The 14,136-nt window shown below is 53.2% G+C and overlaps 1 protein-coding gene across 1 annotated transcript; it reads left to right on the forward strand.

Annotated features, from left to right (window-relative positions):
* The first annotated feature begins 754 nt into the window (after nucleotides 1-754).
* CCNP (cyclin P) lies at nucleotides 755-13,440 on the forward strand. Its single transcript, XM_084814292.1, has 9 exons — nucleotides 755-924; nucleotides 1,770-1,847; nucleotides 4,645-4,738; nucleotides 5,217-5,323; nucleotides 5,448-5,546; nucleotides 6,935-7,090; nucleotides 7,554-7,712; nucleotides 8,031-8,209; nucleotides 12,792-13,440. The coding sequence occupies exons 1-9, from the start codon at nucleotides 853-855 to the stop codon at nucleotides 12,970-12,972; spliced, it is 1,125 nt and encodes a 374-aa protein (XP_084670418.1). The 5' UTR covers nucleotides 755-852; the 3' UTR covers nucleotides 12,973-13,440.
* Nucleotides 13,441-14,136: the final 696 nt, after the last annotated feature.

Here is a 14,136-nt window from a genome sequence, read left to right on the forward strand (position 1 = left end):
TCACAGAGAGGAAGGCCAGGATCTCTTCTCGATCATCCCAGAGTGCATGACATGGAATAATGGATTCAAGTTACAGGAAGCTAGATTCCGGCTGAACATCAGGAAAAACTTCCTGACTGTCAGAGCAATATGACAATGAAACCGATTACTTGGGGAGGCAATGGGCTCTCCCACACTGGAGGCATTCAAGACAAGCCTGGACAACCATCTGTCAGGGATGCTCTGACTTGGATTCCTGCACTGAGCAGGGGGTTGGACGCGATGGTCTCAGAGGCCCCTTCCAATGCTGCTAGTCTATGATTCTATGAACTACTGATCTGGGATTGTCTTGGGAAGGGTAGAAATTAATGGAAGAATTTTATTGAAGGTGATTTGGATGAGAAATTAATTGGCTGATTTTGCCTTCTGTGAAATTTCATAGAATCATTTAAATCAATCCTAGTAATTATTATAAATTATAATATATATTGGTCTTTGCAAATCTTATGCAGATTTGAATCCTATGGGCCTGTGCCCTGAATCTTTTAAGTGCCTAGCAATACCCCTGCCAACAGCCATTATGAGATTGTTTATTTAGAATATCACCCTCCTTGAAGGGTCTAATTGTTTTTGAAAGCCATCTAAGCTCATGTTTATCACCACATCCCGCAATAGTGAGTTCCCTGATTTAACATAGGAACATCCGAGACTTTGCATCTTCCAGGAAGTGGACCAGTTGTGTCTAAGACCTAACCACTGACTGCTGGTTTTGCTAATGAGTCCTGATTAAGCCAACCTGTGTGCTGGGTGGGGGCTCAGTTTGGTGTTGCTCTCTGGGCCAAGCTGCAGTCTGAGCTCCCTGCCCTGGGGACCATGTGGGCTGGCGTGATGGGCAAGCCTACAGCATATCTCGAGATGAGACCTTGGCCAGTACTGCAGAGAGGGGTATGGAGGGCAGGGAGCTGAGATTATTGCAGGGGGATACCATGGATGCTAACGCTATTTGTGGAGTGCTGGGGACCAGCATCTGCAGCAGAATTCTTACAAAAGCCTTGGGGAAGGGGAGGATTCCCTGCTTCCTTTCTAAGGGAGGGGTCTTTACTTGGCTAGTCATTTCCCCTCCCCCACCAAAGGGAGGTCAATTCTGGGAAGGACCTGGGGTGGGATTTTGCAGGGGCTGCTGGTGGCGGGGCAGCGGTTTTCTACTGCCAGGCCCTGCGACCGATGATGGGCCACGCTTGGGGCGGTTCTGGACAGAGGTCCGAACCCCAGCAGCTCTGTGGAAGGTATATCCCCTGAGCTGGGAGGTGTTGTGTCCAGTCCTAGATGTGGTCAGCTGATGGTGAGGGCAAGGGTTCTGCTCTAGGTATGCCCAGAGGCTTTGAAATATTTATCGCGTGTGTGTGTGTGTGTGTGATCACTGAGTCTTCCTGCCACTGAAAAGGTTTTCTCCTCTTTTCCTGGGTTGCTTGGCTTGCTCAGCCTGTGGAGTGAGTGGGCCCACCTCCAGTCTCTGGGGGCAGAAGTCCTTTTCTATCCACCCTATTAGCACTGAGGGGGCAAATATGAATTCCGACCCTCTCTTCCCTGCTCCAGCTTGTTTGTTTGTTTGTTTTATTTCATTTTGGTGTGGGGGATCATGGAATGCTGGTGACCTCAACTTTGTCCGAGTTGTTTCTTAGCAAGCCCCTCAAGGTGCTGGTGGGTGCAATGGACCCCCCAAAGGCAAGGAGCTTGAAGGGTGCGTGTGGCTCTTTTTGTTCCTTTTACTCCTCCCCAATTATGCTCAGTTGCAGGTGGATGAAAAAAGGGAACCACTGAAAAGCAAGAACAACAAAGGCCTGATCAGTGAAAAAGGGTCCAGGAAGGTGGGTTCTGGTTGCTGCTGCTGCCCCATGATCTGGGCCTGGTTAGCTGGTAGACACAATTCATGTGCACAAAGACAGGTGCTGGGCTCAGTTCAGCCTTGAAGCCACATCCCCTGATCTGGAAATCATTGTTATGTATTCTTAGCATCCCTTTAATCGCGACCTCAGGTGGCAAGTGCCAACAGGGCTGGAGAAAGAATGGGGACGCTGGGAACCAAGAGGGAAGTATCACCTCTGGGGAGCCCCAAGATTAGCAGAAGTATATCAAAAAACTAAAATGCAGCAGCCCAAAGGGGGAGTGCCACCACCCCAAAAACAGCCAAATGAGGACTGAGCATGCTCAGTAATCATGGAATATAGTGGAAAACGGAATGGGGGGGGTAGAATTGAGCAAACCCCAGAGGAGGATATGTCTAGCTGTCTGGAACCCAGAATAGGAACACTCTTGTTAGGAGTTAAGGGCAGAATGCCTTTTGCTGCATGTTCCACTTGTAAGTTCATATTTATGCCATCTATAACAATCTTCTCTAATCTGGAAGTTTATTTATTTATTTATTTATTTATTTATTGATTGATTGATTGATTGATTGTATTTTTATCCCGCTTCTCAGCCAAAAAAGGCTCCCGGAGCGGCTTACAATCAATTAACAAAGAAGACAATCCCTGCCTGCAGGCTTACAATCTAAAAAAGACACAACACACAAGGAAAAGGCAATGGGGAGGGGAGAAAAAAGAATTAGGTAAACTATCAGCAGGGCTGGTGGGATGGCCCTGTTCCCCCCTCTCATCTCCCAAAGGAGGGAGATGATCCCATTGCTTATCACTGGGATCTTCTCCAACTGGGGAGAGGTAACGAGTGGGGTACCGCAGGGCTCAGTCCTGGGCCCAGTGCTCTTCAACGTTTTTATTAATGACTCGGAGGAGGAGGTGCAGGGAATGCTGATCAAATTTGCAGATGACACCAAATTGGGCGGGATAGCTAAGACTTTGGAAGACAGAAACAAAATTCAAAGTGATCTGGATAGACTGGAGCGCTGGGCAGAAAACAACAGAATGACATTTCATAGGGACAAATGCCAAGTTCTGCACCTAGGAAAAAGAAACCAAATGCACACTTACAAGATGGGGGATACGTGGCTCAACCACACTACAAGCGAGAAGGATCTTGGAATTGTTGTCGATCACAAGCTGAATATGAGTCAACAACGTGATGTGGCTGCAAAAAAGGCCAATGCTCTTTTGGGCTGCATTAATAGAAGCATCGCTTCCAAATCCCGGGAAGTACTAGTTCCTCTCTACTCAGCACTGGTTAGGCCTCATCTGGAGTACGGTGTCCAGTTCTGGGCACCAGATTTTAAGAAAGATGCAGACAAACTGGAGACGGTTCAGAGGAGGGCAACAAAGATGATCAGGGGACTGGAAACAAAGCCCTATGAAGAGAGCCTGAAAGAACTGGGCATGTTTAGCCTTGAGAAGAGAAGACTGAGGGGAGATAGGATAGCGCTCTTCAAGTACTTGAAAGGTTGTCACAGAGAGGAAGGCCAGGCTCTCTTCTCAATCATCCCAGAGTGCAGGACACGGAATCATGGGCTCAAGTGACAGGAAGCGATTCTATGATTCTATGATTCTATGAAGCCAGATTCCGGCTGAACCTCAGGAGAAACTTCCTGGCTGTTAGAGTAATACAACAATGGAGCCAATTTCCCAGGGAGGCGGTGGGCTCTCCCATGCTGGAGGCCTTCAAGACGAGGCTGGACAGCCATCTGTCAGGGATGCTCTGACTTGGATTCCTGCATTGAGCAGGGGGTTGGACTCGATGGCCTTGTAGGCCCCTTCCAACCCTACTATTCCATGATTCTATGAGGGGCAGTCCAACTGGAGCAGGCCCTGATGTTCCATGTGCCTGCTCCTTCGCTCCTTCTTCTTCCCCACCTCTAAGTCCTTACCTCTAGTTCCAGATGGATGCTGCAGCCTGCAGGAGGGTAAGGCATGCTTATGAGTGGCCAGAGGCCATCCTCTAAGTCTGATGTTCTTCCTGTTGGAACTTGATGTTGCAGGGGTGGATTCTGGGTCAAGTTCAGTCTTAGGCAGCAGGAGTAGAGCAGTCCAGGGCTCTGCCCTCAGTCTGCTGGTGTCCTGAAGGTCGATTGTAGGGCCAGAGTCTGAACACTTGCCATGGATCGTATTGGGGGAGGCATGGGGCTGATTTAGCCTGTGGGGCTTTGGCTGAGAGTGATAAGAATCACTCTGGGGAAAGCCCCCTTTCCCTTCTTGGTGGGGTCCCCCTTTGGCCATCCTAAGAGGTTGTATAGGGTTCTCCTGTTTCCCTTTCTTGTGTTGAGGCTGCTTGGCGTTTCTTAGCTTAGCCTCCAGCAAAGGGCAACGTTGTATCTGCAGGTGTGGGTTTTGCTGAACATATACTGAGAAGTTCAGCGGGAGAGAGGTTTCTGTCGAAAAACCTGGCCTTGGAATTGCCACACGCAGCGGGTGATGCATATGTTCCATGGCTGGGGTCTGAGGCAGTGGTTTTGGACGTGCAAACCTTCAGGTGCTTGATGCTGCGTCCCATGAGTCTGAGCTGACCATAAGCCACATGGGGCCTTGTTGGTTTTTGGCGCAGAACTCTGACTTGGGATTCCGCCCTGCCCTGCCCTCATTCCCCAGCTCAAGGGGGAGTTTTGTGAGGCAGCTGTCCACAGAGCAACAGCCCTCTGCCTCCCCCCGAAGGACGTTGGCTTATTCTAGTGCTCTTGCAGCCAAACTCCCCACGCCCACCCCCCCGAGGTCTCTCTTCCAGAAGAAGGCCCCAGGAAGCCGTGAAAAGGAAGCTGTGCCTCAGAAGCTGGGAGCCCCCTGCTCCGGGACCCCCACAGAGCCCCTTTTGCAGAGAGGTGAGAGTCCTCGGGCTGAAAGGCCTTCAGAGGCGAGAGGGTTGTGGGATGGATCCACAGGGGAGCTGTGAGTCCTGAGAACTCTCCTTTGTATGGGGGGGGGAGGAGTGAGGACGGCAGGTGGGACTGCGGTGCTCTCCCCACCATTTGGGCTTCTATCCTGGAGTCTTGAGGTAGCTCTAGTTGTCCTCTCTCCAAAGACTGTGAATTCAAATACTCCCTCACTTGCACACCCATATCCCCACCCACCCCAATGCCTGCTCAAGGAAGGCCAGACTCAGAATGCCCAGCACCCCCCACTGTCCTCCATGGCAGGGATCTCCAGACATCATTGCCACCGCACCCAGCCCTGACCAACGCATTATATCCTGACCAACAACGTGTTGGAAGAAACAAGGTGCCCTGCAGAGTAGGCAGTTGCAGATAGCTCTAGTAAGTGAGTCAAGCTGTGTGAATCACCTTCTCTTCCCTGCCTCAGTGGTTCCTGTCTCCGAGAGCCTCGCTGAGGAGCTGTCCCAAGCCATGTTGCGGGTGGGCATGGGCCTGGAGAGGGAGTATGCCTACGACATCTTCTGCAGCATGATGGTGTGTGGGGGTGGGGGCACCCCATCCATTGCCCTGCAGCCCAGTGTTTCTCCCCAAAAGCCCTGGTGGCTCGGGGTGAGGGAGGGAAATTACCTCGGCAGCTCCTGTCTCTCCCCCTCCCCAGAGGAAGCAGCCACGTTACGCGTTCCGAGGGTTCGACATGCCACGGTCCGTGACGGCGGAGATGCGCGCCCTCGTCGTTGACTGGCTGGTGCAAGTGCACGTAGGTATCTGCGGGATCCCCCCGCCCCCGCCCCCGCCCGTATGTGGGACCAAAGAGGCTTTGGGGGCGGCGCTGAATCTCTGCTCCCTTGCAGCCTGCTCGGGGGGGGGGGGGCGTGCTGCCCTGATGGGGCTTGGATTCTCATCATGCCTCACCGTTGGCTATGCAGGCTGGGGCTGATGGGCGTTCCAGTCCAACAGCAGCCGGAGGGCCACGAGTTGCCCAGCCTGCTTGACCGTGCGTGGGGCCAGAGCCTCCGTGGAATTTAAGCTTTGGGGGATCCGCTGTCCTCTGAGGGGGTAGGGGGGCAGAGCGGGGAACTTGCGGGCGTCCTCGTGAGAATATCCGCATGTATGCAAGCCAAAGCGAGGAGGAGGAGGAGGAGGAGGAGGAGGAGGCAGCCCCGCGTCCCAGAAGGCGGCCGGCCGGCCTCCCCTTCCGGCACGCAGCGCAAGGCGCTGCGCGGGGCCTCCCTGCTCTCCTGCCCTCAGCTCAGCTCAGCTCAGCTCAGCTCAGCGCTGCCCGCTGCCCGGCATCTCTGTCTCTTTAGGGCGAGAGTTCTTGTGAAGCGGGGGTGGGCGACACATGCGCGTCACTGGTTTTTGAGCCCCCCACCCCCCCCCCCCGCTGCCGGAGCCTGATTTGCTTCTGAAACAGGCGGAGGCTCGTTGCACGCTTGGCTTTAAGGAGGGAACACGGCTTTTTGCTGTACGGCCGCAATTTGGATTTAGAAGTGGGGGGGGGGGCAGTGGGACACAAATTGGCCCCTGGACCCTCGAAGGTTGCCCAGCCCTGCTATGAAGCAGTAATTTTGCCAGGATCCTGCGTATCCCAAGGATAAATTGTGCCCGAGTCTCCAGTTCTGGCCCCAAGAACTCTTTGCCCCGTTCTGAGCTCCAGAAATGTCTGCAGTCTGCCTACACGAGAGGGCAGGGGAGGGGGCTGCTGCAGGACTCTGGGCATGTGTAGCCTCGAGAAGAGAAGACTGAGGGGAGATATGACAGCGCTCTTCGAGTCCTTGAAGGGTGTCCCAGAGAGGAAGGCCAGGATCTCTTCTCCGTCATCCCAGAGTGCAGGACACGGAATGGGCTCAAGTGACAGGAAGCCAGATTCCGGCTGAACTCCAGGAAAAACGTCCTGACTGTTAGAGCAATACGACAATGGAACCAATGACCTGGGGAGGTGGTGGGCTCTCCCACACTGGAGGCCTTCAAGACGAGGCTGGACAGCCATCTGTCAGGGATGCTCTGGCTTGGATTCCTGCATTGAGTGGGGGGTTGGACTCGATGGCCTTGCAGGCCCCTTCCAACCCTACTATTCTATGATTCTATGAGGACTCCCCAGTGCTTTGCCACCTTTGATTCTCTCCCCCCCCCCCCCGGCTCCAGGAATACCTGAACCTGGCTGATGAGACGCTCTTCCTGGCTGTCTACCTGATGAATGCCTACATGAGTGCGGGCCGAGTGCGCGTGTCCCACCTGCAGCTGCTCGGCATCGCCTGCCTCTTCCTGGCCTGCAAGCTGGAGGAGTGCACCTGCCCGGAGGTGAGCTGGAGGCTGAGGGAGGGAGCCCCTTGGCGCTGGCCAGGAAAGGCACTCCAGGTGTGCCCATCTGGGGGTTGGTGAAGTCAGGAGTGGGGGAGAGACAGACCACATAATGGCAAAATGCAGCCTCCACTGCATCGCAGTTGCTGGGGGTAACAGCAGTATGTGTGTGTGTGGGGGGGTGCTGTTTGCCTCCATGTCCTGCTTGGGGTGGGGTGGGGGTCCTGGAGGCCTTGGCTTGGACACTGTAGGAAATGGCAGGTGAGCCAAGGAGGACTCTGCCTTGTGTGGTCCCCTGGGGCTCTTCTGGGGCTCTTCGGCCAGGCTGTGGGGAGCCCCACACACCTCGCTGGCCCTCTGACTTCTGGCATTTCTGGTAATGCAAGGGGGGCCCACTCCCTTGGCAGAAGGCTGCTATAGGATCCCCCCCCCATCACCTGCCACTTGCCCTTCTCCCCTGCAGCCGGCCCAGCTGTGCTTCATGACAGAGGACTCGTTCAGCCAGAAGGACCTCCTGCACATGGAGCGCAAAGTCCTGGCCCGCCTCAAGTTCGAGCTGCACTACGCCAGCCCTGTCCCCTTGCTTCGTCTGCTGGCAGCAGTGGGCTGCTGCTCCCTGGAGGTGACAGTCAGGGGAAGGGGTGGCTGGGAGGGAGCCAGGCTTCCCCCAAGAAGTGCTGGGACTGCAGCTTGCCCTGGACTTGCATCCTCTACCTTGGGAGCCCTGCTTCTCACTCCCAGATTGGAGGGGCAGGCTTACCTAGACCAGAGAGAGAAAGATGCACTGTTCATGTGCTCCCTGTTGTGCCTTGGTGCATTTTGGTCCTATCAGGGGAAAGGAGACCCCACCCTGGGAGGGGAATGGAGGGCCTTGTTGGTGGAGGGGTCAGGGGAGCAGCCTGGGTTCTCTCCTTCCACCACACTTCTTACTGCCCTCCAGGTCCAGTACTTGGCCCTGTATTTCATGGAACTCTCTCTGATGGAGGTGGGCTGCCTGAGGTTTGAACCTGCGCAGCTGTCCCTGGCTGCTCTGGGCCTGGCCCAGCAGCTGCTGTGTGAGGCAGGCTTCAGAGGTGCAGAGGCTGTCCAGGAAGGCTCTTCAACACTCCACATGTACAGGTAGGAGTGACTGCCAGTGTGGTGGGCATATGGGACAGATGTGTTGGGACAGGGCTGGGGGCAGGCCACACAGCCTCCTGGCTCACAGGTGCCTGACTGATCATTTTTGGTCACACACCGTTTTCCTCTCCTGTTCTCTTGTTGCCTGGCATTGTTAAGATATTCTAGGATTCAAAACCCTTTGGTTTTAAGGTAGCAGCTTAGGTGCTTCTAACTACGCTCATGTACATAAAGGGCACGGAAGCTGTAAGTTCAGGCATCTGCAGTTCTACACTCTCCCGCGCTGTATGTGCTTAGGACTTCACATCCACGTAGCCAGACTCTGCCTGGGTCTTTCAGCCCAGTCTCCTTCCTCTGCAGGCTGGGGGCAGCAGAGGACACTGTGGGGGCACTGGGTACCTAGCAGCACAGTGACCTCCTACTTTCCCCATAAGCTTTCATTTGGCTTAGGAGGAACAGCACGAGTTAACAGTGATAGGGCGAATATAGCCAAGGATGAAACTTTTGAAAAGCAAATAGCCAATGTTTTAAGGAAGCATGATGTAGTAGTAATGGGGGACTTCAATTTCCCCGATATTTGTTGGGAGACAAATTCTGCAAAACATGGCCCCTCCAGGAAATTCCTGACTTGTGTGGCGGATAACTTCCTCCTACAGAAAGTAGAGGAAGGAACTAGAGGATCGGCTATCCTTGACTTGATCCTAACCAACAGAGATGACTTAGTGGATAAAGTAGCAGTTACAGGAACTCTGGGGGAAAGCGACCATGTTGTACTTGAGTTCTTGGTTCTAAGGGAAGCAAAAGCCGAGTGTACTCAAACGCGTACCCTGGATTTTAGGAAAGCTGATTTTAATAAACTCAGAACAATGATCAGTAAGGTCCCATGGCAAGCAATGCTAGCGAGAAAAGGAGTCCAAGATGGGTGGGAACTTTTAAAAAAGGAAATTCTCAAGGCACAATCACAAACAATTCCAACAAGAAGAAAAGGTGGAAGACAACAGAAGAAGCCAATGTGGCTTCACAAAAAGCTTAGGGATGACCTGAAAACAAAAAAGGACACATATAGGAAGTGGAAAGAAGGCCAAGTAACAAAGGAAGAGTACAGGCAGGTAGCACAGAATTGCAGGGATGGCGTCAGGAAGGCTAAAGCGGAGAACGAGGTGAGGTTAGCGAGGGATGCTAAAAACAACAAAAAGGCTTTCTTCAGCTACGTGCATAGTAAAAGGCAGAGGAAAGAAATGGTTGTTCAGCTATTAAATAAGGATGGCAAAATGATAACAGAGGACATAGAAAAGGCAGAGGTGCTCAATTCCTACTTTGGCTCAGTCTTCTCCCAAAAGAGGGTCTATGACCCCCCTGGCAAAGGCGAAGTACAGGCTGAAGGGGCAGGATTGCAGCTTGAGATCGACAGGCATATGGTCAAGGAACACCTCATTACTTTGAATGAGTTCAAATCTCCAGGGCCAGATGAACTGCATCCTAGAGTCATAAAGGAACTGGCAGAAGAGCTCTCAGAACCGCTGTCTATTCTCTTTGAGAAATCATGGAGGACCGGGGAAGTGCCAGATGACTGGAGGAGGGCTAACGTTGTCCCTATCTTCAAAAAGGGTAAAAAGGAGGAACCTGGGAACTACAGACCAGTCAGTCTGACATCAATCCCTGGGAAAATTCTGGAGCAGATCATAAAGCAATCCATCTGGAAGCACCTTGACAACAATGCAGTGATTACTCGAAGCCAACATGGATTTGTCAAAAACAAGTCCTGCCAGACAAATCTGATCTCATTTTTTGATCAAGTCACCTCCCTTGTAGACCGTGGGAATGCTGTAGACATCATATACCTCGACTTCAGCAAAGCTTTCGACAAAGTGCCCCATGATATCCTGATGAGCAAACTAGCTCGAAGTGGGCTAGATGAAACAACGATCCAGTGGATCCACAGTTGGCTACAGAATCGGACTCAAAGAGTGCTTATCAATGGGACCTTCTCAAGCTGGGGAGAGGTAACGAGTGGGGTACCGCAGGGCTCAGTCCTGGGCCCAGTGCTCTTCAATATTTTTATTAATGACTTGGAGGAGGAGGTGCAGGGAATGCTGATCAAATTTGCAGATGACACAAAATTGGGAGGGATAGCTAATACTTTGGAAGACAGAAACAAAATTCAAAGTGATCTGGATAGACTGGAGTGCTGGGCAGAAAACAACAGAATGGCATTTAATAGGGACAAATGCCAAGTTCTGCACCTAGGAAAAAGAAACCAAATGCACAGTTACAAGATGGGGGATACGTGGCTCAACCACACTACGAGCGAGAAGGATCTTGGAATTGTCGTCGATCACAAGCTGAATATGAGCCAACAATGTGATGTGGCTGCAAAAAAGGCAAATGCTATTTTGGGCTGCATTCATAGAAGCATCGCTTCCAAATCCCGGGAAGTACTAGTTCCCCTCTACTCAGCACTGGTTAGGCCTCATCTGGAGTACTGTGTCCAGTTCTGGGCACCACACTTTAAGAAGGATGCAGACAAGCTGGAGAGGGTTCAAAGGAGGGCAACAAAGATGATCAGGGGACTGGAAACAAAGCCCTATGAAGAGAGACTGAAAGAACTGGGCATGTTTAGCCTTGAGAAGAGAAGACTGAGGGGAGATATGATAGCGCTCTTCAAGTACTTGAAAGGTTGTCACAGAGAAGAAGGCCAGGATCTCTTCTTGATCATCCCAGAGTGCAGGACACGGAATAATGGGCTCAAGTTACAGGAAGCCAGATTCCGACTGAACATCAGGAAAAACTTCCTGAGTGTCAGAGCAATACGGCAATGGAACCAATTACCTAGGGAGGTGGTGGGCTCTCCCACACTGGAGGCCTTCAAGACGAGGCTGGACAGCCATTTGTCAGGGATGCTCTGACTTGGATTCCTGCATTGAGCAGGGGGTTGGACTCGATGGCCTTGTAGGCCCCTTCCAACCCTACTATTCTATGATTCTATCTATGATAGCGGGGTGGGGGAGAAGGCTGGTAGATGGAGCGGGCAGAGAGGGACGAAAGGCAGGGGGCAGGCAGGCATCAGGCCACGGTCTGTATAATGAGGTGACCCACATGTCAGCCAGAGGAAGGAGGTCCTGCATTCATGACAAGACACATAACAGCTTTTCTCTTCCTGCTTGGTGCTCACGTGCACACAGCAGCATCTCTCTCTCTCTCTCTCTCTCTCTCTCTCATGCACAGCAGCCCTGCTCTCCCACTCAAAGCTGGGCTGTTGCCCCCGTTTCCCATCTACTGTCTTCCAGAGCTGTGGCCTCCTCAGTCTGGCAATAGCCACTTTCCCTTTGAGAAGGGAGCTCCGCCTGAGATGCCTCAATCTGCCCATCAGACACCTGCTCATTCCTTGCCCATCCTCAGCTTCCCATTTAAATGGAAAACATTGAAGCCTCCTAATGTTAGGAATGCATAGTGGGCTTTCCCCAAACCAGCAGAAAGGAAACCCCTCCAATGTCCTTGCATTTTTAAAACATAATCTAAACTGCCAGGAGGTCACTGTATATTTTGGGTGGACTCAAAGTGGTTCTCCACCAGAGGACTGGTGTACCTCAGAGCAAAAATCCCAATGACTGAATTCCAAAAACCACGTTAAACTAAGGAGCTGCTTCTGAGGCTCCATCCTCCCCAAGCCACCACCTCTGTTTGGGAAGCTTCTGTGACAGCTGCCACATAGTGATGTCTCTTACAGGGACTGCTGTTCCACTGTGATTATTGTGTGGGTTTGAGGTGGGGTTGGCTTTCCTGTTTGGGCATTTCTTTGCCACATAAGGGTTGTGGGTCAGCAGAAAGGGCTGCCCCATGGGACAGCCAGCAGTGGCGGGCCACTCCCTCCTGAGGGCTCCCTATAAGGCCTGTTCCGCCTGGCGCTTGCCCTGCCAGTCAGCCTGCTGTCTCCTCCTTAGCCTTGCCCCCCTCTGTGGCAGGGGGGCAGGTGCTCTGTGGCCAGCGATGTGCAGCTCCCATCTCACTGCAGTGTGGGTCCTTGGGAGGAGCAGGTGTGGTGTGGTAGCAAAGTCTGCTTCCAGATTGGGGGGGGGGGGGCTAGTGCTACCAACCACAAGGCCTCATGCAGCTGTTGTGTCATCATCCCCTTAAGGGATTTCTTGTGGTGAGAAAAAAGAGAGTAGGAGCGGTGGGGAAGCACGGGAGGGCTACATGTGGAAGATGCTGCTGACTGGACCCCCACAGCATTCTGGGAATGAGGCAGGGTGATGGCATGGTCAAGACCTTGCCTGGAGGCACCCTAGATGCGAGCCAGGGAGCTCCCAGTTCCAACTTTGCTTCACTGGGAGGAGAGTCAGGGTGCTTTGGCAAGCCACTGCTCCCGCAGCACCTCCTGGGATGATTCTGGCCCCTTCTGGTGCTAGGGCTGCCAGGATGAGAACACTTGGCTTCTGGGTAGTCAACTGCCTTGCTTGTGAGGGTGGGTGACTGGCTGCAGTGAGGCTCTCTGGCTGGCTGAAGGCATGGGAGACAGGCCGGAGCAGACACCTGTGGGGCTCCGCCCTCCTTCCCGGCCCCAACCACTCCCCTCTCCTTGCAGCGAGTCTGAACTGTCCGTGGTGCACCCACACCTGGCCCAGGCTGCTCTGCGGGGGCCCAGCTCTGTCTTCCGGGCCACCTTCCTGAAGTACTCCCGGCCTCAGAAGCTCTGCATCAGCACCTGCCCAGCCATCACAGCCCCCGAGGCCCTCAGCTGCTGCCTGCGGAGCCCCACCCCCTGAGGGTGGGCTGCTGTGGGGGCTTTGCATCAGCCCATCGCAGAGTGTTGCATGCTGGCTCCCCGGCTGAGGGGAGTCCTGTCTGGGGCACGCAGCCCCCATGGGGGGGGCAGGGGAGGGGGAGGAGAGTGCGCCATGGTCCTCTGGACCTGACCAGGCCAGCTGAGGATGGGTGGGATTCTCTCTGTGGGTTTTGTGCGTTTGGCGAGGACGGCTCCAACTTCTTCTCTATTCTGCTTGTCGCTGCGCAATGCGCTCCATCCCTTCTCCCCCCACCCCACTCCATTCTTCTGCCTTCCCTCTCTTTATAGCTTAAATGGAATTGAGCTAGGAGGTCCCTGGGTAGCTCTCTCTCCCCCACCACCCATGCTGCCCCCTTGAATTGCCACAGGATGGCTTAAAAAAAGAATTGGTGACTGTAAGAAAATGGGACTCTGCAAGTGTCTAATAAAGTGTTTTATTCTCTCCTTGAGTGGCCTTCTCTTGGTCCTTTGTGTTGGTGTGTGTTTTTCTCTTTCCTGCAAAATCTGTGCCTGCATGGGGGAATGGAGCTGGAAGCTGGGTCTTACTTGGCAAGAGCAAGGCTCTCTCCTCCATGCCACCCCCCATCTTGTAGGCAAAGAGACCAAGTCATGTGGTGTTCCTGAAAGGCTCCAGTTCAATTTTTACTTCTGTTTCCTACATAATGGCAGCTTACAAACTCTTAAAACCAAACATAATAGGTGCAGTAGGTGGCTACAGCTAAGCCACTGTTTGATCAGCCCTCCCCTCTTTCAAAAGAGAGATCATAATATTGGCCAGCCTTGCATGGTGGTGGTTACAAATAAAGGCAATGAGCTGATGTGCATAAACCACTGTGGTTCCTCTACCCTGATCTATGGATGTTGTGCCGCACTAGTTACAGGGGACAGGCAGATGCTGATGGGCTGGGGTGGGGGGAATATTGCATCCCTTCCTCTTCTGAATAATAGAGAAGCAAGTCTGTTGAAGGGCATCTGGTAGATCCAGGAGCCAGGGCTCACCATGACTGCCGGCAGAGGATGCCCTGGAGGTGGCGGTGGTGGCGGTGGTTGCAGACCCATGGTCGATGGGGCTTGCCCAAAGGCTCCTTTTCTCTACTCAGCAGCACCGCCAGGGGTCGTGCTTCCATGTTGCTGTGCACCCTTT

Source organism: Heloderma suspectum, chromosome 10 (assembly GCF_057233095.1).
Source record: "Heloderma suspectum isolate Gila_16-S chromosome 10, 16-S_ref, whole genome shotgun sequence".
Lineage (NCBI taxonomy): Eukaryota > Metazoa > Chordata > Lepidosauria > Squamata > Helodermatidae > Heloderma > Heloderma suspectum.